The 24,352-nt window shown below is 26.6% G+C and overlaps 2 protein-coding genes across 7 annotated transcripts; both read left to right on the top strand.

The window, feature by feature from the left end:
• Positions 1–396: 396 nt before the first annotated feature.
• LOC147801989 (uncharacterized) lies at positions 397–6,579 on the top strand. Of its 4 annotated transcripts, none has more exons than XM_087154351.1 (6): positions 397–623; positions 1,485–1,591; positions 2,535–2,739; positions 4,724–4,735; positions 4,966–5,144; positions 6,439–6,579. In XM_087154351.1, the coding sequence occupies exons 3-6, from the start codon at positions 2,638–2,640 to the stop codon at positions 6,482–6,484; spliced, it is 339 nt and encodes a 112-aa protein (XP_087010477.1). In that variant the 5' UTR covers positions 397–623; positions 1,485–1,591; positions 2,535–2,637; the 3' UTR covers positions 6,485–6,579. The 4 variants fall into 4 exon arrangements, with proteins under 4 accessions (XP_087010477.1, XP_087010479.1, XP_087010480.1 ...); XM_087154353.1 differs by having other exon boundaries at positions 4,966–5,184; XM_087154354.1 differs by lacking the exon at positions 4,724–4,735.
• Positions 6,511–23,831, top strand: LOC147801988 (serine/threonine-protein kinase mig-15-like). Of its 3 annotated transcripts, none has more exons than XM_087154349.1 (6): positions 6,511–6,650; positions 9,081–9,188; positions 11,816–12,066; positions 18,442–18,520; positions 21,109–21,185; positions 23,424–23,831. In XM_087154349.1, the coding sequence occupies exons 3-6, from the start codon at positions 11,905–11,907 to the stop codon at positions 23,487–23,489; spliced, it is 384 nt and encodes a 127-aa protein (XP_087010475.1). In that variant the 5' UTR covers positions 6,511–6,650; positions 9,081–9,188; positions 11,816–11,904; the 3' UTR covers positions 23,490–23,831. The 3 variants fall into 3 exon arrangements, with proteins under 3 accessions (XP_087010475.1, XP_087010476.1, XP_087010474.1); XM_087154348.1 differs by having other exon boundaries at positions 6,574–6,650; positions 9,125–9,188; XM_087154350.1 differs by lacking the exon at positions 9,081–9,188.
• The last annotated feature ends 521 nt before the right edge of the window (positions 23,832–24,352 follow it).

Genomic DNA, 24,352 nt, shown 5'->3' with positions numbered 1-24,352 from the left:
GGGAACAGTTTAACGAGAGGACCAATACCGCACACCCTCGGTCCCTACGCAGACTGATCCAAGTGGTCACCCACCCGCACACTGACCGCAACCAGTGATGCTTGATTTCGGTTATTTGCTGGGAACCGTGTCTTTACGATCCGTTCATTGTGGGACTTATATATACCAGGAAATAGGAATATTTGAAATAAAATCCAGGGTAAAAGTGGGATTCGACAAGCTACCTCTTCGCTTAGAATGGAATAAAGCGATTTATTCTTATTTCTGCTCCCTTTCAAGATGTTTACTTAATAGTTTGCTGCGCGCTTTTATTTTACCCCTTATAAAATTTGAATTCCAAGGAAAACTAAAAACGTCATAGAAAACAAGTAAGCTAAAAGCGTAAAAATATTTTCTCACATTCTTTGGAAATTGGTTTTAAACCAATACTTTGCCAATACTTTATCTTTACCATTTAAATTTGCTATTAGTTTGGATTTTTAAATTAAAGAATTCAATTAAAATAGAAATATATTTTTTTAATAGTATCCCCTACCTATTTCCGGGTGCACAATCTTTTTTTACATTCACGGCTACTTGTATTTCTGGCTAACTAATGAAAGTTCGCATGTTCGAGTATTTAGGCATGTTGATGACATTTATTGTAATTTTTATATAAATAATATTGTTTTTGGCACTAAATTCTTCACATGAGTTGACTTAGTTACATATTTGCATATTATTTGGCTGCCTCTTTTGCTTGATCTATTGAATGTGCCTTGTGAATGAATAAATTTAACTGAATTGTAATTGCCCTGTTAATGTTAATTTGTGTGGAAGTTCTGCTGTTTGTTCTGTTGAATGTGCCTTTTGAATGAATCGTAACTGGTGTGAAAGCCCTTGTGCCTGTTCTGCTCGATGTTCCTTGTAGATGAATTGTTGAAGTTGAATTATTTTCATTCAATTAAACAAAAAATCCATTTATATAACATTCTAGAAAAAGTAAATTTTAGAGATTTTATAATCATTTAGAAGAAACTGGTATTACAATAGAAAAAAAAGATCAATGTTTATTTAAATATTATTAATCCCATCGTCTTAAAAGTAGTCGGCGTACCCCCAAAATATGACTCATGGACCCTTAAGGGGTCCATGAACCACAGGTTAAGAAACCCTGTTCTAGACCTCAAAACTACTCTAGTTTGTTTTCCGTCTGGGGTCCACATGACAGCAACAGTTCTTTTGTCCCCAGTCATTATTTCTAAAATAATAAATACAAGTAGTATTCAAATTCGTTTAAAGACAACTGCTAACTAAGAGCAGTGCAGCAAATTTGTAATACCAGTTTCTTCTAAATGATTATAAAATCTCTAAAATTTCCTTTTTCTAGAATGACTTGAGAATTGGTATGAAATTTACATTTTTATAAAATCCTCGGATTTTTATTTTCATGTTGGTAACTGTGCCTATTTATGCACTTAATTTAAAATGTTTTTTCTTTCCAGATGACAAAAATATTGAACATCTTTTTGGAGGCTGAGATTACAAATATAAAAAAATTGATGGTGGTATCACTGGTAGTCAAAAACAAAACAGATTAGCTGATTTGATGGTTAGTTATTATTTAAACTACCTTTTTATTTTTAAAATTTTCTATCTTTGCATTGCATTTAAAAAAATTATTTTTTCTTCAAAATACACGAACTTAAATGATTTAATATAATGTCTACTTTATTACACATTGCTAACCTTTTTACATTTCTTTTTTGATGCAATAATGTATCATTTTATTTAATATTAATTTTATGCATTGTTTATCATTTTAATGCAGTATTGTTTCGTGTACTAAGTATTTATAGTTATTTAAAGTATTTATCCAGAGAATGATATATAAGTTTCAAGTTTATTTGTGAAAATTAAAAATAATATTATCCTCAGAACTATAAGTAAGACAAATCTTGTTTAATAGAGTAGCACTTAAATAGGGTAGCAGATAGCTCTTAGGGAACAGTTTTAGTAGTCATTTTTGTTACTGTCAGTTGTTTTAAGGATCTCAAATTTTTGTGGCATGGTTTGTTACTCTAATTCATGTATTAACAATTTAAAAAAAATTACATAATATTACTTGTATTCCTAGCTGAAAAAAATGCTATTTGTTTGCAATAAAGAGTGTTCTAAAAGTCACCCAATCTTTGAGTTTTATGTCATTTGATTAATAAAATGCGGATATTGAAAATAAAATGTGAGTGTTTAGACTATTAAAATTTCAAATGCGCTATCACACATGCAATTCTAGGTTGGTTTTTTGTTGGTTTTTTTTTAAAATCACAATTTTTGATTTAAAACTTGTGTTTTCAATCAAAATTATTTCCTGCTTGAATTATGGAACACACTGTAGTAAAACAGTATTACTCTTGTAATAGCAATAAAATCTGCATAAACGTGTAGCTGACTAGAAGCATATCTGCTATACTTTAAATTCCAGAGATTTTAAATTTTCTCTCCTTTTTTATTGTGTTTAGTTCTGAAAACTAAAGCTCTTTTGTTATTTGCAGTGATAGGGAGCCAACGGATCGGAGTTCATCAAGCGGTGGCTGTGATCGAGGTCCTGGACTCAAAGCTCTCCTGGTAATATAGGGATGACCGCTAGCACGTTCTATGGGTGTTGTACCTGACCTCTTGCAGCAGCATGCTTCGAACACATCTGATCATCAGTCTTCACCACAGCATAGGCTTCAAGACTTAACAATATCAGATGAGGTATTACTTGTGATTTTTATAACTGTTGTGTTACTAAAATTGTAGTAAGACTTAATTATTGTGAACAAGTTTTTTTTTTTGTTTTTTTGTTTTTGCACTTTTAGCTTTTTTAAGATTACTGTGTGTGAAACCATCACAATGAAAGCTATCAAAAACCTTAAGAATTGCTTTTATGTATTGGTATAACATTAATATTGATATTTTAAATAGCTAAACTTATGAGAAAAAGTGTATTACAAAATTCCTCTTTTGTTACAGTTAAGAATTCAAATTATATAAAACAAAATTTTCACCATTATTATGCACTATTATCTAAAATAACCAGTGTATATAAATAAACTTTAAGTATTGACCATAGTATAATAAACAAAAGTTCTTCTGAAAACTCTTTTTATAAAATTACTGACTAAAATTTATATTTTAACACAGATTTTTTAAATTAAAGTAAGAGTTAATTTTGAACTATAATCTCAATTTAAACATAATTGTTAACTATATTACTATATTTAAGTGTGTATATAATTTAAACTTTAAAATGCATGCATGAGTTAATATTTAATATAATATATATATGGTAACTAATAAAGCTCTTGCTGTCTTTGCTTTGCTATTGAGTGAAAAGTAAATTAGTGTGTAAAGTGGACAAAAATCCTGTCGGTTCAGAGTAGGAATATTAGTTGTTATAAAAGCAAGTACACCATACACTGCTTATCACTAGCTGCATGAAAACTCCGAATATGTCAAGTGTCAGGGGGTAGTGCTGTGAATAAGCATACTGTATGGCATTGGTTTCAAAAATTAAGGTCTATTTAGAAGAAATTTGGGTCCATTAACAAACCCTTAACAAAATATTTTAACTTAAAAGTGGACCCTTCACAGATTTGTTTATCTTCATTATTGTTTTGCTAATCGAATGAACCTTTCCCAGGAAGCGGGGGGGGGGGGAGAAAGACAAATGCAAAGGAACTAAGTATAGACTAAATACCAAATATTTGTGTGTTGCATTTCTAATTTAGTAGCAGCAATAGCTGTTTATTTTTGAAAATTTAATTTGTTTTTATTATTATTTTACAGTGTTGAGCATAATCTTGTATCCATTTACAATTTAAAAACTCATTGTAAAGGATTTTTGCAATAACAGGACCCTATTTGCACAAATTCACAAAAGCAGGACCCTGGTTGAAAGAATGTGACTTAACGTTTATTTTTTATTCACAAATTACGATTAATTTTTTCACAATTTTACAAAAACGCACCTTTCACAAAATGTCTGGACAGACCCCTGGAAACATCTAGTTGATTTGTTACTTGATACATTTATTGCACTTAAAATATTCTTATTTGTTTTTAAAGCATAATATTTTTTTTTCTTTCTGTTTCCCCATTTCTTTAATGTCACCCCTGCAAAATATTAGTTAGAATTAAGAAATTCCTTTTTTCCTATTGTGACTTGTATAACTGGTTCATTCAATATGTATTTTAAGTAAGATATTCTGGTGACTGAAACATTAATGATTTTTAAAGTTAATTATCAGAAAATATACCCACATGTGCTATTAATATGTGATTTTTTTTTAATAAAATATTCGCTTAAATTTTATGTGTTTCTATTTGAGAGAGTTATGCTTTTTAAGTAGGAATTATGATAATTTTTTTTGTTTGTTTTTAGAATTTATAAATAACATATTTTAAATGGAACAACATAATATAATATTCCAGTTTTAAGTCTCATTAAAATTTTTGTGTATGGTTATCTTTTTTAATAGTAATTAGTTAGGTTATTGGAAAGAGAAATTACCAAGTTTTTAGCATTCACTATAACATATGTAACTACATATACATTCATTACATAACTTTTGCTGAAAATATTTAGTTTTTATTTTAACTGAAATGAAAAGTAATATTACTTATGTATAAATTTGACTTTCGCTTTAAATATTCTAAAGAAATCAGTATAATAAAAGTATCTTAATTTTCATTGCAGATATATCAGGAAGTAAGTGTTAAAAAATTTTTTATATGCTATTGCAATTGCACTAAATGTTAAAATAAAATCACCACTTTTTTTAAAATAAGTATTGGCTTTGTTTTTGTGCTAATTTTAAATAATACAGCATAAATTAATATTTATAGTTTCTTGATGCTTGCTTTTTATATTGCTTTATTGTCTGTTTACCTCTTAGTTTTATTTTTCTAGTTGAATAACTTTATTCTTTTATGTAACAGTATAGGCAAGCTGTTGGAAAGGCCCCTCCTCAACTACAACACAAACAGCGCTCTTTTCTCACATTTGGGTTTGGTGATGGTACTGGTCCCTTTCCATCTCCAAGGAGAGAGAGCCATGTTAGTGTCAATGTTACACCAACATCGCACGAGTCATCTGATGACACTCCAGAAATAAGAAAGTACGATTCAACTCTGATATTCTATGTGCTGCCTTATGGAGTGAGAATCGAGCACTTTTTTTTAAAAATATTTTCTCCGTCTCTTTTTTGATACACGATTATTTAGCAAAGTAAATTATGTAAATATTATTCCTGAAACCTAAATTCTGTTACTTATTAGTTCTTATTTTACTCCTCATAATGTGTTCATTTCCTTTTGAAAACAAAATCCTTTTTCTCAAACATCAAAAGTTTATATCCAAATTACCTGATTTAGTTTTAGTGCTAGATTAGTGATAAAATTAGGTGTGAGTTTTTTTTAAAAAACCGTGATACATTTAGAACAAGACTGAATACATTATAGCCCTTTATATTGACTTAAGTTTGTATGTACTTTCATATTTTAACTGCTGGCTTTTTTACAAGGAAAAAGACTATAATTGTTTTAAAAATTTTTGGATGGCATTGTTTTGTATATTTTAAAAACTAGGCTTTTAACCATTGATATTTTTCATATAGATTTTATGAGTTTAACTTCGTTAATAATTTCATTATTATTTTCATTAATAGTTATCAAATTAAATTGTTTTATTTTAAAATATGATTGTTATTTCAACCTTCTTAAATAAATGAGTTCACTTACAACTAAATAATTTCACTTCAAGCAGCGGATCTTGCCTTTTCAAGGTAATTTACCAGGCGATGATCGTTTCTGCTGCTCGCAAAAGAAATCAAAATGAATAAATAAAAAACTGTAAAAACATGCTATTTGTGTGAGAGTCAAGCATTCAATAGTGAAATATTTTTTTTAATAATTTTTAAGTCTTTGATGGTGTTTATTTTTAGTGTGAAAAGTAAACAGTAAACCTTACGTTATTAATTTATTAATAAATTATCACTCATTATTATTGCAACACGATGTTTAAATGTTTTATTGTGTATCCTTCTAAGTTTTCTCGTGGGTAACGAACAAGGACATAAAATTTTTAATATGGCATAATAAAATTATAAATTGTTTTGTAGAAAAAAATTAATCAGTAATTTGCTGATATTAATTGGAATTAAAGCAGGTTAACATTTATTAAAATAGATTAAAAGCTGGTTTAAACTCATTGCATTGTGTAATTTACTTATTTATTTGTTTGTGCTACTAACTGTGACTTAAGCATTAGGTGGAATTTTTACATTGCTGATAGCAATATTTTATCACACTGTTGCTTGGAATTATCATTTTTTATATTAATTTCTTTTTGAACTTAATTTTGTAGCTAAAATTTATTTTATTGTTTTTTTAATATAAACTGTTGTTACTTAGGAGTAAATCTTCTGATTGGTACAGAGAATGGACTCATGCTTCTTGACCGTAGTGGTCAAGGTAAGGTGTATCAGTTAATATCGAGGAGAAAATTTCGGCAAATGGAAGTCCTAGATGGCCAAAATATTCTTGTCACAGTGTCTGGCGAAAAATGTAGAGTACGCGTATATTACCTCTCTTGGCTGAGGAGCAAAATATTAAGAACTGATGGAGTGAGTATTAGCTAGTGTATTATCAGTTTAACACATATTCAAGTTCAGGATTGTTTTTTATATATTCCTTACAGTTATATTTTAGTTATTAATGAATTATTTTTTATTAGCTTATAGGGAAACTGAAATAGCTTTTAATGCATGTTTTATGATTCAGCTTTTGATTTTAATCAATGTAATTAATTTTTATTTGATTTCATTTATTTTTTATTATTAACGGTAACCAAATATACTTTTAAGCTTATTATGAGTAAATCATTAAATTTCAGATTTCAATATTAAATACAAATTCGTTTTCATCTCTCCCAAACTTTTTTTTTGTCCTAGTTAGAGAAGAAGTTATAAAAGTTTTAAAAAACCATTTTCTTATAGGGAGCTGCAGCAAGACTTGTCTTTTAATAATATACAGTGCCTGTCACTTAATAAAGCATCATTCGTTCTTAGGAAGTTTGATTGTATTAAGTGGCTAATTTTATTAACTGGTATTCTACATTTAAATAAGAAAAAAAAGGGTTTCAATATTAAACTTTACAAATACTACAGTGGCTAAATTAATTTCTGTATTTTTGTTTAATTTAAATGTCATATATTATTAAAAAAATAGCTTCAATTTTTTTTTTAAAGATTTTGTTATTTTATAAGCAGCATTTTAAAGATTCAGCTCTTTTAAGGCTTGTAAAAGTTTTTATAACTTTTATTATTTCATTGAGAGTTAAATTGGAATTGATGTCAAATTTATCTTTGACATTCAAATGTTGAGAATATAGCTAGTTAACAAATTTAATTAAATGTACCCACTATTTTTATTGTGTCTAAATAAAATAAAAAAAGAGCACAGACTGGTTTTTATTTTACTCGTTTTTTCGATATTTTAGCACCACTTTTTTGTTTGATTTAATAAATGATGAATATTTTTTAAATGTGTTTATCTCATTAAATATTTTAGGAATTTAATTTTTTTTTTTAGTTTTTTTTTTTTTTTAAATTTTGCTGCAGCTATTCTCTCAATAGTAAAGGTTAATGAGTCAGTGATTTAAACTGATATTGAATGATAACTGTATTCAATACTTTTTCTTAACTCATCAGCAATTTTTGTTTACATTCCTTTACTCTTCTCTTCCCCGTTTCATTCTTTTTTAAATATAAGTGCAGTTACTGCAGCTAAAAACCTATTTTGTTATTTTCTCTATTGGTAAGTGTGATATTTTAAATATTTGTTTGCCTTATCTTATTGAAATTTTGCATAAATGCTCACTATATGCTGTTTGTCTATAGCAGGGGTGGGAAAACTTTTTTGGTAGAGGGCAAAAAATCGAGAGAGAAAATGTTTGGTGGGCCAAGTAAAAACTTCAAAATTAATAAAAATAAAAAAAAAGAAGAAAAAAACGATTTACAAGTTTTAATTTAAATAATTAGTGAGATAAATGAAATTGCGATTTCATTTTTAAAAGTTACTTATATTGAGGTGTGCTTATTTTAAAGAACGAGGCTAAATGCTTGCCTGTTAGTCTACTTCTAAAATTATTTTTTCTAAGGTTAATAGTTGAAAACTCTTGTTCACATATATAAGATTAAGCAAACATAGCATACTGATTTCCAGGGCATGAAATATTAGATTTTGGAAACTAGCTTTTGGTAATGATTTATAAAATTCAAACTTTGGTATATTTAGAAGCAACTGCTTCAGATGATTGTTCGCTCATTGGAGCTTAAAATGCGCAGTCTGCCACACGTGAAGTACAATTCACCCAAATTTGCTCCTCGAGAAAGAAAAACATCAGTTGGAGTCAATTTACGGCTATTCTATGAAGAACTTCTGCTTTCAACATTTTATCAATTGAAGCTGTCTGTGCTAACTATTTCCATCAATTTATGTTTTGTAGAACAAAATTCGAGAAAGTAAAAAGATCATCAGTACTTTGTTGAAAAAGGAGGAGCAGAAATAGCTTTAAACAAAGTCGACAAGAAAAATGGATATATATTTTTTATATTTGCCAGCAGGTTAAAACTCTATCCGCGGGCCGGATAAAAACCTCCGCCGGGCCACAGTTGGCCCGCGGGCCGTAGTTTGCCCATCCCTGGTCTATAGTATAGAGTTAGGACTAAGTTAATAATTTTTTATTTTACACCTATACCTAAATTTGTATTTTTGATTATTTAGATTTATTTAGGTCTAAAAAAATGTATTTTAGACCATTTTTACTAGTGGTTGCTACATTAGTGGTAAATTATTTAAAAGTTATTGTTATGAATAATGAAAAGCCCCAAGTTCATTACAATAGCATTAAAGCCAAAAAAAATAAAAATTACTAAAATGAGTTTTTTTTTATTTAAGTTAATTTTGTTGTTATTAAGTTATTAAGTTGTTTTATTTGAGTTAATTAAGTTGCTTTTAAGAAGTTAATTTTTTGCCCATTCTTTTTTTTATAGTTGATGAAAACAATTTACTTAACAAAACTGTGATCATATTTTAGATTGAAAAAAGAAGTGGTTGGATAAATGTAGCAGATCTTCAATGTGCTATCCATTTTAAGATAGGTAAACAAGAATTTAATGCATAAGTGTTATGTTATCTAAATTTTGTATTTATGTCCATAAATTTATGTGTAGTGTTTATGCTTATAATTCAAAAGAAATACTAGATAAATATTTATTTGGCACACGTTAAAGTTAACACTGTATCAAAATTTTATTCAGCTATGCACTGCTTCTTAGTATGAATTAACTTATCACAAATTTTAAAAAAAGAAAGAAGAAAACTGTTATTTACTATGCTTCGTAGCATACTTGTAGCTCTATTTTCTTCTATTCTCAAATTTTGTGTACATGCAGTCAAACCTTGTTTAATGTCACCTCAAAGGGAGACAGAAAATTTGTTCATGCTGAAAGTAGTTCACATTATCAATTCCGAAATTATTTTTAAGAAAATCATACAATACATGTTTTCTAACATCTATTTCTGTTATTCATTTTCATTTCTTGTCTTAAATCTCTATTATGAATTAGAAATGTATCGAATAGTGAAATAGCCAAATATTTGGCCAAAGAAAATTGACCAAATAGCAACACTTTTTTTTTAATTAAAAAACATGAATAAATATTTTTTATATTGGAATAAGTTTAGTCATTATTGAAAAATAATCGAAACTTAGCTGTATAATTGATATGGGGTAAAGAGGAAAAAGTTTTAATAGAAATGTTTAAGTTAATAAAGATAATTAGATACTAAAATAATTAGAAATATTTAAGATAAAAAAAAAACTAACTGCTATTGAAAAAAAAAGCTAAAGTTGTAAAGGTGAATAAAAAAGAATATTCTCTTAATTCTTAAAACAAAACTTTAATGTTAAAAATAATATTTTCTGCAAAAAAAATTATGCATAAAACATTAAAAGAGGTAATGTCTATCTGAAACTTTTTAAAGAATGCAGCGCCATTATAAAAGCACATATAAAAAACAAAGATTATACACAAAAGCAGAATAGAAAAACTGAAAATTGATCGTAATTTTTGAAAGAAAATTTTAATGCTTAACATTTCAGTTTTCCAAATACTGTATTTTCAAGAAAAGTGAAGATTGAAGTCTAGTATAAACCCTTCTAATTGCCTTGTCATAATAAAAGCGTCTGTAAAACTAGTTTTTTGTAGTAAAAAAAGCTTTTTGTTATATCCCCATTATAAATATGTAAGTTAATATATATTTGATTTCATATTTATTTATGTGTGAAACATATAATTATAATTGTACTATAATATATATCTAGTTTTTATTTCCGCTTTATATTAAATAATTTCTTTAAATCTCATAATAAATACAACCAATTACTTCAAAAAATAGAATAAAGTTATAAAGGAAGCTAAAAATATTTTAGTTCAGATGAATTTAATTAAAAAATGTTCTTACTTCAGGTGCTCTATCTTTTTTTTTTTAAATCTGTTGAAGCAAATAAAAAATTACTAATGCCACTGGCGGTTTAGCAAATAGGTAAAATTAGAAGAATGTTTCTCACCTGTGCACTATTCTCCTATCTATTAGCATGGACAAAACCCGTTTTGCTATGTGGAGAAGACTGCAGGTTCAAAGCCAACTTTTTTTGTGCAGAGCCATCAGTGGGTTAAAAGTAACTATTTGAGAAAAATTTATTCATTGCACAAATTATAGAGGATTACTAACAAGATAATTGGTAATATCTAGTTTTGGTTTCTTATTGACACACGCTTTCCAAAAGTCTTCTAACTTATCAACTGTATCCAATACACCTTAAAAGATGTTTCATGTTAAAAATACTTTAAAGTATTATGTGCGTATTCAATTGTGCAGAGAATAAAAAATTAGTTCATGTTAAACAGGGTGCGTAGCATTTTTAAAAAGTGCTTAAAGTTGCTTTTTTTTTTGTTTGCGTTTTTTAAACGCCCTTAAAGGTGGTTTTTTTTTTACTTCGGGTTTGTAAAAAGTGCATAATTTTCTATATTTTAAAATGAGACTTTTCTTTTCTTTGCCTTGTCGATTCTTGTTCTAAATTACAAAAAAGGGCACGATTTTTAAATTTTTTAAATTAATTTTGATTCTTTTGAATTTTATTATGTTTATAAAGTAAGAACTTTAAACAATAGAAAAGAAATATTTTTATTACTGCCAAGATCCTAATTAGAGTGCTTAAAAAGTATATAAAAGGTACTTATTTTTTGTAGAAAAATCTGGCTAAACACCCTGTTAAAAAAATTATGTTAAGCATGTTCACGTTAACGAGGTACCACTGTGTATTTATAAGTGTGTTTTTTCTTTAAAAAAAACAGCTTGCAGTGTTTATATTTAGATTATTCATTTTAATGACTCAAACAGTGATGAATTCTTGTAAAGTGTCTACTTTTGACAAAAGTGATGTTAATATTTAAAATTTCATTTTGAATTTTATATTTACATCAATTCTAATATGTATAACCTTAAACGTAAATCCATTTCAAAGCATAACAAATATTATTTATAAACCTGTTTGCAGGTTTTTCATTAGACTACTTATCACAGCATTGTAATGATGATTAATTCTAATTAAGAGTCCAGTTCTTACCAGAATTTGATTTCTTTATTTTATAATTTTAAGAACTTTATGAGTAATATATCACTACTATACCAAAGAGTAACTGTTTTTATAATTTTTTCCCAGTCGAATTTGAAAGAATAAAGCTCCTTTTGATCGCCTTGAAAGAAAGCTTAGAAATTTATTAATGGGCACCAATACCGTATCACAAATTCATGGCCTTCAAGTCTTTTGCAGACTTAACTCACTGGCCTGCTCTAATAGATATGATGATTGAAGAGGGTGTTTGGCTCAAAGTAGTGTACTGTTCTACTGAAGGTTTTCATGCTCTAGATTTGGATTCTGGTGCAGTCTACGATATTTATATACCCGCTCATGTGAGTAAATTATTTTGATATCCTTCTGAGTTTGAATGAATTTTTTTGTAACTGATGTTTGAGTTTTATGTGGGTCTCTAAACTATGATCTGGTGATAGATCTTCATATCTGACCCGCTACCGTTTAATATGATTCTATGGTATTTATTTGAATTGAAGCTGTACTCCAAATTTTGAACACAGATTTGTGAAAAATAAAAAGTAGCGTAAAAAGGTTTATTGATAACAGATATTTCTGAAATTAATAATAATAAGTAATAATAAGTGAATGATTGATTAAATTAATTGTTCATTTCTTAAATTTTCACAATTAAAAACTTTTGAATAGATTAAATACACACATGAAACTATAATTGTTCTAACTGTATCATGCTCTGAAAATGATTGGTCACTCCCACTGTTGCAACTGACTTTGGAATTGGTGCTGGTGTCGCTGTTTTCCTACAAAGAGTTGTCTATTATGAAATCCTATGCATTTGTTATGCAGGCAATCATGTTCAGGATAGATTGAACACTAAAGATATACCTATGGAACGTGACTAGTGCAGTGACCAGAATGGATCGTGACATTTTTCCATTTGAAAGGGGTAACTGAATTTCTCCCATTCAACAAATTTTTACACCTTCAACTCTAAGCTGCATTCGATTTTCAGTATCATTGAAAAGGAAAGGGTGGCTTATATTGCTATAAATATGGTATTTTAAAAATTGCAACTTTAGTAAACTTAAGAAAATAATAATCCAAAGAAACACAATGACTAATATGTTGGTTAAATAAAAAGAAGTTTTTTTTCTGAGTTAATAACATATAATAGATTTAAAAGTAACAAAAGTTTTCTCTTTGCTTTATTTAGGACTTGTTTTATTGATGTTAAATTTAGTTCTCAAGCATGTAGTTATCAAGACATCATTGAATTGTGTGTTGTTTGTCTTTGTTTTCTTAGTAGTTTACCTTATTCTTTTTCTGATGTAACTAGAGTAAAAGTATAGTTAAGTGAGTAAAGTTTGTACTCTTTTTATTAGAGTACTAGACTACATGCTATTTTTACTAGACTAATAGTTTTAATATAATATTTAGCCACAGGAATCTGTTTCTGTGTTCTTGAAGATCACTTTAGTTCATATCTTGACATTTTGTGGCTGATTGTCATGATGTGCATAATAACGTGGAAGATATTTATTATAAATTATACGAAATTAGTCTTAAAAACTTACAATAAGTGGCATACTGCAACGCAAATATCCCTCACTCCATGGTTTGTTTGAAAATTTGCATAGTTTAAAATTACAGGGTTTTAAGAGATAAGTTGACACACATGCTCTACAACTTTAATGCTTAGCAAAATATCAGTACCAGACTTTCAAATGAGTTTGAAAACTTTATTGCCTGTAATATAATAACAAATTTTCAAAGTAAAGACCTTTGCATTTAATGCAGAGTTGTATGCAGGTCACTGAATTTTATATGTATGCATGGCGCAGTTTACCTAATATTTTGCCCCATTCCTTATACAAGTATCTTTTTAGACGTGCCAAAATTTTGAGGTGTCACACAAATTCTTATCACCAAGATAAATCATAGGAAAAATTCATTGGAGTTAATTTTGTCGGGTTTGATGACAATTTTTAATCTGTAAGAGATTCAAGGAAATGTAAATTTTCTGCATAAAGTTTTGTATTTTATTTTTGCTGATAGTTTACACTTGAATAAATAAATTTTTATTTTACATAGAATTAACTTTTTTTAAATCTTTTATTTAGTTTACTTCAAAGCTCTTTTCTTTAAATTAAATGATAGTTTTACATTTTAAAAGCCTTATAGTCACTGTTAAACATTTTCTGCATCTATTTCCACTTCATTAAGCACCTTCATGATTTTTTAATTGAATAATAATATTTCCGTTGATCTTTTTCTTGCGCTCCTTTTGGATAGTTTCGCAATTGAGTATGTTTTAAATATGAATACATTATTTAGCTTTTAGTAGGCTTCATGCGCTCTAATCCTAATTTTTGATGCAGACAAAACTATCATTGTTGCTTGCTTTTAATATATTTCTTCTCACATTCCTGAACTGGCCACCGCATTCTCCACATTTGGCGTGCTTGGATTTCTTCATGTGGGGTCAAATATAAAACAAGTAACCTGTACAATCAATAGTCTTGAAGCATCTAAAGATCTGGTTGCCACTGAAAATGTGCTGACTGTTTTTGCTAATGTGCACCAATTCATGCGCCACTTCTTTGAATCTTGTTGATACTAGCTCTATCAAGTAATTCTATAATTTGATTGTAAACTGGTTGCAAGCTAATAGGGACTGTTAATAAATCTGTTAATATTAGGAACTGTTAATAAATCTGTTAATATCAGGAACTGTTAATAAATCTGTTAATATTAGGAACTGTTAATAAATCTTTTGTATAACTGGCTTTTCAATTATTGGGAGTAATACTGCATTACATGCTAGCACTTTTAACACTGCATTTGAGCATATATTCTACATTCCTATACAAAATCAGTTTATTTAGGTCACCTCTAGCTGCCTTCACATTTTTGATGTATAGTTTTGAACCACCCTGTAATCTTATGACTTCTCCTAAATAAACTGATAATTTTCTGATCAAATGCTAGTTTTATTACCAAAAAGTTATTCTTGATAGAAAACTTTGCGAATTAGCTAAAAATAAACTTTAATTTTTATATTTAACGAGCTGACTCAGTTATTCAATAATTTAAGCAACTTGGGGTGTAAATATGTATCCTTTGACTAAAAAGTAATGAAATGTGGATTTTTAAGCAGAATAAGAATGGAAACTTCATTAAGTGTTGCAATTTATTTTGCCACATTTTTCTACTACAACCCTAATCTATACAATTGTGAAGCTATTTGTTGTAAAACTCTTTAAGTATAAACCTCTAATATAGATAGTTCAGCTTTAACCTTTTTCTGGGGGAAGGGGTGGCTGTGGGATGTGTTTTATTGTTTTATGCAACACTTTCTCATAAGGGTAGAAAATGTTTTCTACATTTCCCACTTACTTTCAAATATCAATTATAAGTTTGGGTATACATCTACTGTTTTCTTTCCTGTTTTTTTTTTTTTTTTTTTGTAGTTAATTTAAATTTTGTACATTTTTTTGTTTAAAAAAAATATTTTAAAGTTATTTTTCAAAGATAATTTCTTTATTGCTATTTTAATTTAACAAATAGCAATTTTGATTATACATAAAAATATCAAGTAATCATAGCCGTCAAAGTAAATTATCTTAAATTGAAAAAAATATCGAAGTAAAATATTTTAAATAAACTCAAATAAATAATATTTTTTAGGTTTCTATTCTATTTTTGGTATAAATGTGGTGCTTATCGGTTTTTTTAAAATTTTGATTGTAATTGTTGCAGACAAGAAGAAAATATTTTTCTATGAATTTTAATAAAAATATTTATTTTGTAGGAAAAATTTATATATATATTTACATTTTTTAGCTGTAACTTCATCCATGATTTTGGCTATATAAGGATTTCAAAGATTGCAGATTTTGAAAGTGTAATTTATAATACTGTATTTTTTATGCTTTATTTGTAATGAAATCATAAATTGTATTTTTTTTTCTTCCTAATCTTTTTTCTTTTGACAATTTTCGTGTTCCTCACCTCTCATTACGCTAGATACAATTTAATTTTAAGTTAGTTTTTATGAAGTCTAATAATATCTCGTTGGTTTATCTTCATAAGATCGAACTAAATTTTTGAGAACATTAAAATTTCATAAATCTATTACCTGAATTTTAAAAAAAAAAAAATTTCTATTATAGTTTCTACATAGTTTCTGTAAGATGCATTCATTTATGAAATTTGGTACAAAAAGAAAATGACATGATGTTTTGAATATGAATATTTTATATGAATCATTTGCAACTGAAGCACAATAATTGAAATATTCATGTAGTTCTTGTTGGGGATCTATTTTAAAAGAAAATTCTTTGGAAACCAAAGCACATATTTGATTCGAACTGAGAGATTAGAGGAATAAGGGTCTGAGTGATATGTTATAAATAAATTTAGAAACTGGCTAAAGCATTTTTTTTTTTTAGAGTTAGTGATTTAAATTACGATATATGCTATTTAGAAAATTAAATTAAATTAAAAATGTTGTATTAATTTTTGTCAATGATTAACCAAGTTATTGTAATAATAGTTTTTTTATGCATCACACAATTTATTTAATATAATATTGTAAATAAGATTAAGGGAATTTATTTGATTAAATAATTTTCAATAGTAACGATCATTCTTACTGAGAAGAACAGATCAATCAAATTAGCCAGGAATTATAGTAGAATTATCTTCGTTTCCCCCTCTTGTTTTTATTCTTGTTATCATTAATAGTGAAAACATAAAACCGGCAAATAAAGTGGTAAAAACTATTTATCATTGATTGAAGTGACGTATTTTCATAAGTTGAAAAGATTTAACAATTCTAAAGATAAAAATTACATTCAAATAGTTATATTTGTAGTTAAATTGTCTTTTCGTGCATCAGAAATTATTTAAATTTCTTCTATTTTTACTCAGACTTATTGTAGAACAGAGACAAATTGTTTAAAATTGTTTAATATAAATATGTTAAAAAACAGCTTGTAAAATTTTTTTGATAGAAATTAAATGTGAAATGCTTAATAAACATACTAAAATTACAAATATTAATTGTAATGTATTAAATAGTTATTATTATAGGTACTGATAATTATAGCTATTAAAACTTTTGTATGTTATTGTAAACTAAGACTTGATTCTTTAAATTTTGCTTTTGCAGAAATTGTTGCGAATGAGGGATTGATATAACAGCAAAAAAGAAAAAGCTGTTTCTATTATTTTTTCCATTCATTAATTTTTTTAAGCATAAATGTACGTATAGACATTGAAATATTATTTATTGAGATTCTGCATTGATAAACTTCAAAACAAAAAGATTGACAAAGTGTTACACGATGAAAATAAATGAATGCTTGAAGGTGCATAAGTTATAATAACATAGGACAGGCTGATAATTTATTATAGAAAACGATATGTGAAATATTATTTGTTTAATTTTTTATGCTGAATCTAATAAAACCACTGAAAAAGGATTTCTGCACTTATAAAGTGATACAAAAGCACAAGAGTCCCTCTCTGGTGTCCCTTGTATTATCCCTAAATACGATAGTCAAAGAAGTAGTGAAGGGTGTTTAAGAAAAACAGTGGGAGTATAAAGTTGTTTCATTCTCGTCACCATTTTTTTACGAACAGAAACTTTCTTTTACAATTTCAACCCCCAGTCGCAAAAAGATACCCCTACAGACCTAGCTGTCTTGTCGATCCTTCTTGAAAAGGTTAATAAATAAGTATGATATGATAAGCAGTTAATGTTGTTGTAAACAATACACAAAAATCATAAGGAAGTTTGGAATTGAAGTAGCTCCCTGATTAAGTGTTTTCATGATTTGTATTTCATTGTAATTATGTTAAATAATCTGAAATGTTTGCTAGTGTGCATGTATGCATAGAGAATAATAAATGTCAGTTAATATATACTTTTTAAAATTCTGGTTTTAATATACGAAGTTCCTATGTTTAATCCCTGTATTCTTGGGTTATTTAAGGCTTTATCAAACTTTATAAAATATTATTAAAATCTGTTTTATAATCAAAAATTGCATTCATAATGTTTTTTCTTCAAAAATTGTCTTTAAAAGCCTTAAAATACTAACATTAAACACTAAATTTTAAAGCATTCTGCTGCAGTGGTAGCAAAGAACTTTTTTTAACAGGAAATTTAAACTAATTTGGAATACATGTGATTTTTCATATGAAATATATATTAAAATGAACTAATTTGGTTTTTTAAATGTGTGTGACAACTAAAAAGAATTGTTAGTATCATTGAAACATTTATTGGGTCCTAAATTAGAAAGGCATTTATACAAGTATTTTTTTTTATTATTATTATTCTATTTTTATATACTTGCTGCATCTTACACATTGGTATTGTATTATTGTTTTATTTTATATTTATTTATTTTTTGCTGATGGGCCTTTTTTTACACAATATATTTTCTGCTAGATTGTGCAGAATCTTTTTTTTTATGTGTATGATTTTTTATAGATATAATTAATTGTTTTGTAATTTTGTGTCAGAAACAAAGGAGCAGAATATATATATATATATATATATATATATATATATATATATATATATATATATATATATATATATATATATATATATATATATATATATATATATATAATATAGTCTGCTCCTTTGTTTAGTTTATTTTAGTCATTGTCCAAAGCATTTCAAAAGTTTTTAATGTTCATGTTTATATTTCTTTTAGTCTCAGGGCTTCATTACACCTCACACTATAGTCACTCTTCCCAATTCCAAAGGCTTGCAACTTCTTCTTTGTTATGATAGTGAGTATAATTTCAATGCTTAAAATTTATGACTGAACATAAATTGTTTTACATTTGATTCCAGCTATTTACTGCTCATTTTAAGAATTTATCAAATTTTTTTAAGAAAAAAGTATTTTCTAACTGTATAAACTGTTATTGTTAGAGATTTAAAATTACTGATTATAGTTTTATTGTAATTATTGCTAATCATATGTTGCATTATCAGTTTAAAAATGTCCCCGAGCAACTAGTTCTCCATTATTAAGAAGACTTTCTGTTTTCTATAATTTTTGTGTAGGTTAATTTGGTTAAAAATGATGGTTTTCTTAATTTTCATAATTTTTCACACAATGCGACAAAATGTGCTATGTTGAGCAGATACTAAAAAGTAACTGAATTATTAATATGTGTTTGAGTTTAATTTGTGTATTTTACAGCACACATATAAAAGTTTAGTATTTATTTAAAATATTTCATTGTACATTAAATTGTTCTGTGGTGTCTTCATTATTATAAAATCAGAACTTTTTGAAATTTGCAGTTTCATTTCTTTGAATGTATTGAACCTGCTGTCAGCACAGTTTCAGCTGAAACTGAAGAAATGCAAGGCACTGCATTCCTTAAGGAAAACTTGGGAAAGATCCCACCATTAAATTCTGTATGCATGCCACATTTGTTGTATTTCCGACAACCTGTATAGAATAAGTTGTTTGTGATGAATTATGAAAGTTTTTACTTTTTTTAAAAATTTTGTATATATCTATACGTATAGTGAGCCATTAATATTAACATTAAATGTACTTATACAAATGTACTTATTACAAATATATGTAAATGTTCTTATTCTTGTTTTTTATAAAGAGACAATTTTTATGTTCAGACTATTTTTTAAAAAAGGTCAATTTTTATTAAAAGATATTTATTAACATACTCTTTCTTAAATATTTAATTAAAATAATGAATTTCATGAAAAATTAAATAAACTGATAAAATTAAAATAAAACTTTTTTAATCTGCAATTTATTAAAAAGATTAAATTGTTGAGCTGTTTGTTTTGGATACAGCTAAAAAACATATATAAGAAAATGAACATAATTTGATGGACATGTTTTACAAAATTGGATATTGCTCAAAATAAGTGTTAAACATTTTACAAAATAGGTGTTTAAGCACAATGATTCTTTTCAATATTAAAGATGGAACCGAAAATTCTGGCATAAAACTAAACCAATTTGGATTACACTCAATTAATTTTAAACATTAACAGTGATGGAACATGTGCCAAAAAATTTAAAAAGTAGTGTTCAGTAAGAAAGGAAAAAAGAAACTTAAAGGGAATAAAAATTATTTTTATTTATTTCTTTTAATTTATTATTTACTTTTAATGTTTATTAGTTTTTCATTTTAAATATATATCATTGATAATGTTAATTATAGTTATAAATGAAAAGTTAAATTGAGAATTTGTTTAATGCTTTAAGCTTCCATCATATTTTGGTATTATAGGCACATGTCTTATCACTGCACTAGGAATAATCCTTATGGATTAAGATTTTGGACTGCTAGGTTAGGTTGACTAGGATCGTTTGAAAAGTTGCAAATGTAACTTTTCAGATGATCTCAGTGAGTTAAAAAATAAAATCAAATATATTTTTTGAAAACCTTTTAATTTCTCGAAGTTTGAAGTCTGAGGTTCGGAAAATCACTCAACTATTTTGAGAATTTGTAAAAGTCTGTTGAATAATTACTTACAATTAAAATTACATATGCAGAGATTTATGCATTGTGAAATTATTTTAGTTCCAGATAATTCTTCTGAAAAATAATCATAACAGTAGTATAAAAATCTGAATTAAATGCTTGTTTTCTTTGACACTCACATTAAGTTGTTTAAATACCTATTTTCTTTGAAATATGTTGGCCATTTTTTTTTTTTTTTTTTTTTTTAAATATCCATTTCGAGCTTTTTCTTCTTTGCTAGCAAAATTCCACCTAACAGTTGATCAGAAAAATTTAGATTTCTCAAGATCCTTCTCTTTATTTCTATTTAAGAATTACAACTTTTTTAAGAGTTGAACAGAAAAAAAGCTTTCTGTTCCAAACATCCTTAAAAATGTTAGTAGTTTATAATTAAACATCTTCTTTGCTTTCTAGCAATAAAAACATACAAATACAAAGTATTACATAAATTAGTTTGATTCTTAAATGTTTTAAGATGTTTAAAAAATTGTTGGAATGGAAAATTTACTCAGAACATTCAAGAAGGTGTTGATAGTTTTTATTGTTTTACAAAAGTTTTTAAATAATTATATTTTAAAGTGGTATTAACTATATTTAGTAATTGTACCGAGATCAGTGCTTGTTTTCACTTTAACTTTTTTGTTATATTTAAAGACCTCAACATACTTATCTTTCAAAACTTAAGGCATCTCCATTTTTTTTTAAATTTGCTATGTATTTTTCTTTCTCTTATCTTTTACTGTATTTTGAAATAACTTTTAAGATAATGATTTTTAGCAGAATTTTTTCCATCCTATTTTTTGAGTAGTTTAGGTACTGAAATTATTTATTATGAGTAAAAATAATTTGTTTATTTTTATTTCTAGATAAAGGAGTTTATGTAAATTCTTGTCCGAAAGTTAATAAAAATGTTGTTCTTCAGTGGGGAGAGATGCCAACATCTGTAAGTAAGAAATATTTTTTTCTTTTTGATTTTACCTTCATTTATCTATTCTGTTTGAAATAATTATCAAGTTTGAAATGTATAACAGAATATTTGTTTATTTAAAATGCATGTTATTATTGTAAATTAAAAGAATAATGGATTTAAATGTAACATTTTATTCAGTTATGATAGGAACAGTTACATATTATCCTGTATAATTATATTTCCAAATTTCAATCTTGAAAGCTATTTTAAAAATATTCTTTCAATTGTATTGTATTATCTGCAGAACAGTTTATCAGTGGGAAGTTAATGGCTATTTTATAAAGGTAAAAACATTGTAATAAAACTTGAACTGTTCTTGAGTTTTATGTTAATGTTTTAGGCAATTGTAGACAAATAATCTATTTAAATAATTTGATTTCTTCACAAATGCCAAAGTTATTTTAAAAAAAACATATCATTGATTTATAAAGAGCTGGATTAAATGAATTCTTAATCAATTGAAGGAAATATTTTTGTACGATAATGCAAACGAAAAAGGAATGAAGCTATTATAATCACAGATATGCTTGCTTTTTATTTAGATTATGCTTTTACAATGTTGTTAACTACCAAACAAGACTAGTAGCTACAGTTTCTGAGTGTGAAATTTAAAAAATTGCTTTTTATTAGATTATACTTAAAATATACAGCTCCTCAGAGCTCTAACTAAATTTAGTTGAAAAGTTTACAGATCAAGTCAATTGATTCCTCCTAGTTTTATTATTTCCTCATAGTTCATGATTATTTCCTCATAGTTATTAAAACTCCAATATTATTACGACATGCAAAATTTAAATCACGCATTCAAGTAATAACTTTTTGATATGTTTGATTTATGTGAATACTATCATAAGTACTGTGATACTATAACATCCATGCGGTACTTCAATCATTTTATTGGCTATTAATGCTGCAAATTTTCTCAATGCTTTTTTTTTTAATTCCCTTTATTGTTTATACATTGTTATGATATGCAAAATTCTATTGGTGCATTTATTAGTCCCTTATACAATTTTTTCTAATGACTTTGTCATAGTTATTGCTACTGATTTCCATGTGTTTTTTTAATTCATATTATTAAATTTATATACAATACCATATAATTTTACATACAATATTATTTAGAACGTGCATTTGAGTAATTACTTTCAAACGCATTTGATTATCACTAAATCCTTTTAATATTTTCTTTCTTTTAATATTTTCTTTTTAATGTTATTTGCAAACTATTTTTAATGTATTTTAAGATATTTTAATTGAACTCCAGCCAACTGAATCCATGAATTGTATCATTAAGAATGAGCCATAATTACGTTATTAAATAATATTAATTAATTAAAATAACTTTCATCTTGAATCGAAACAAAGATATCTCTCTTGTACAATAGCCATCCTTGTACATGAAAATATTCATTTTTATTTTATTTTATTTATTTATTTATTTCAAATGATTGACTGTGAACAATTTTGGTTATGGATAACTTGAGCTGAGATCCTAAAGTATTTGTATTCAGTTAAAACTTTTCATAGTACTGCCCTGATATCTTGTGTCCGGTCATTCTAGACTAGCTCTCTGTTAATTTACATAAAGGAAAGTCTGGCATTTCAATATTGAACAAAATTAGTCATGAAATGTCATGATTTTAACTATTTAAAGGAAAGAAAATCATGGAAAGTTCATAGATTTAGGTGGCCAAAAAATCTTATTTTTTAAAACGGAATCCCCCTTCCCCAATTTCACAGATTTCCTATGCTCCAAATATCTGAATTAGTAACAAAATCCCCACTCACAGTCAGATTTCAATAAGATATAAAATGTTTTTTTTTTTTCTTTCCTGTTCTTTATTAAATTATGGTGTTCTTTCAAAAAATGAAAGAAAGAACAACATTTCTAGAAGGAATTATCTTTTAAACTCCAGTGATTCAGAAGGGCTTAAGAATTTTGAACTATAATTTCTTTTTAATAAAAAATAATTAGGAAAGAATAAAATTATTACTTGAGAGTGGTTATAAATGAAATATTTTTCGACTCTTGCTCAGTGATACTGAGATTTTTTGGTTTAAGTATTGTTACAGAAATCTACCTATTAAATTTTAGACTTATTAAAATTTTTTTAAATGATTTAAGTCTTAAAGAAATATTCAATGCTAATAGTTTTAAATTTAGTGTTTTCAATGTTAAGTTTAACTTTTTCTCTCTTATAATTTTAGCTTCGTCTGGGCTGCTGGATAATGCAAATGGAAAATGACATTCTGGTAGAATACGAGGGCCCGTAAGTTCAATCCTGACAGAAAACAAAACAACTGATGTGTATATGCTGTTAGATTCTCTTTAAATCTGCCGAAGCTGAAAGTCCTCTTGTTGTTGTGCAGAAGTTTGAAGAAAGGCGTATCTCTGTGTGATTCATCCCTGCTGTGTGTTTGTGTGATTACTGTTGCTGACAATTTTATAAAATCTTTCAATAATGCAGATTCATCAGTTTATTGCTCTGATATATAGTTGCACATAAACAAAAAATTGCAATTGAAGAGAAAAGAACTGCATAAAATAAATTACTGTAAAGTTTTGGAATTCTTTTTATTAGAAAATAATAATAAAAATGATAACACATAGTCCAACTGTTGCTTTTTGCAATAAAAATTATTTTATTTAATGACAAATATGTGTTCTTAAGAACACATATTTGTCATGTTATATGTTTATATGTTTAGGATTATATGTTTATATTAAACAATGACAGTAAGAATATATTGCTTTTATAGTTGAGTGAAGTTTATATTGTGTTTTGTTTTAAAATAAAATAATTAAATTGTGAAATAATGTTTGTCATGACTTGGTTTGATAAATTTTTTTTATTCTTAACTACTGCATTGGGTAATTTATACAGCAACTTTATAATAAATCTTCAAAATTTTAGAAAATGGGGTAGGCAGATATGTGTTCATTAATAAAACTTAGTAAGATACAATGTTGGAAATTTTTTTATAGTCACGATAGTAATGTTTAAGTATTTTGAAATTAGATGAAGTTAAAATTCAGTTTCTTTAAAATTTGCAACATATCGGAAACAATTTTTTTTTAACATCATTGTTAAACATTAACTCTAGCTTATGAGCATTTATACTACTAGCATTGTATT

The sequence above is a fragment of the Parasteatoda tepidariorum genome, chromosome 11 (assembly GCF_982258835.1).
Source record: "Parasteatoda tepidariorum strain Cologne lab strain chromosome 11, Ptep-v5.0, whole genome shotgun sequence".
NCBI lineage: Eukaryota > Metazoa > Arthropoda > Arachnida > Araneae > Theridiidae > Parasteatoda > Parasteatoda tepidariorum.
This window is presented reverse-complemented; position numbering and strand designations above follow the sequence as displayed.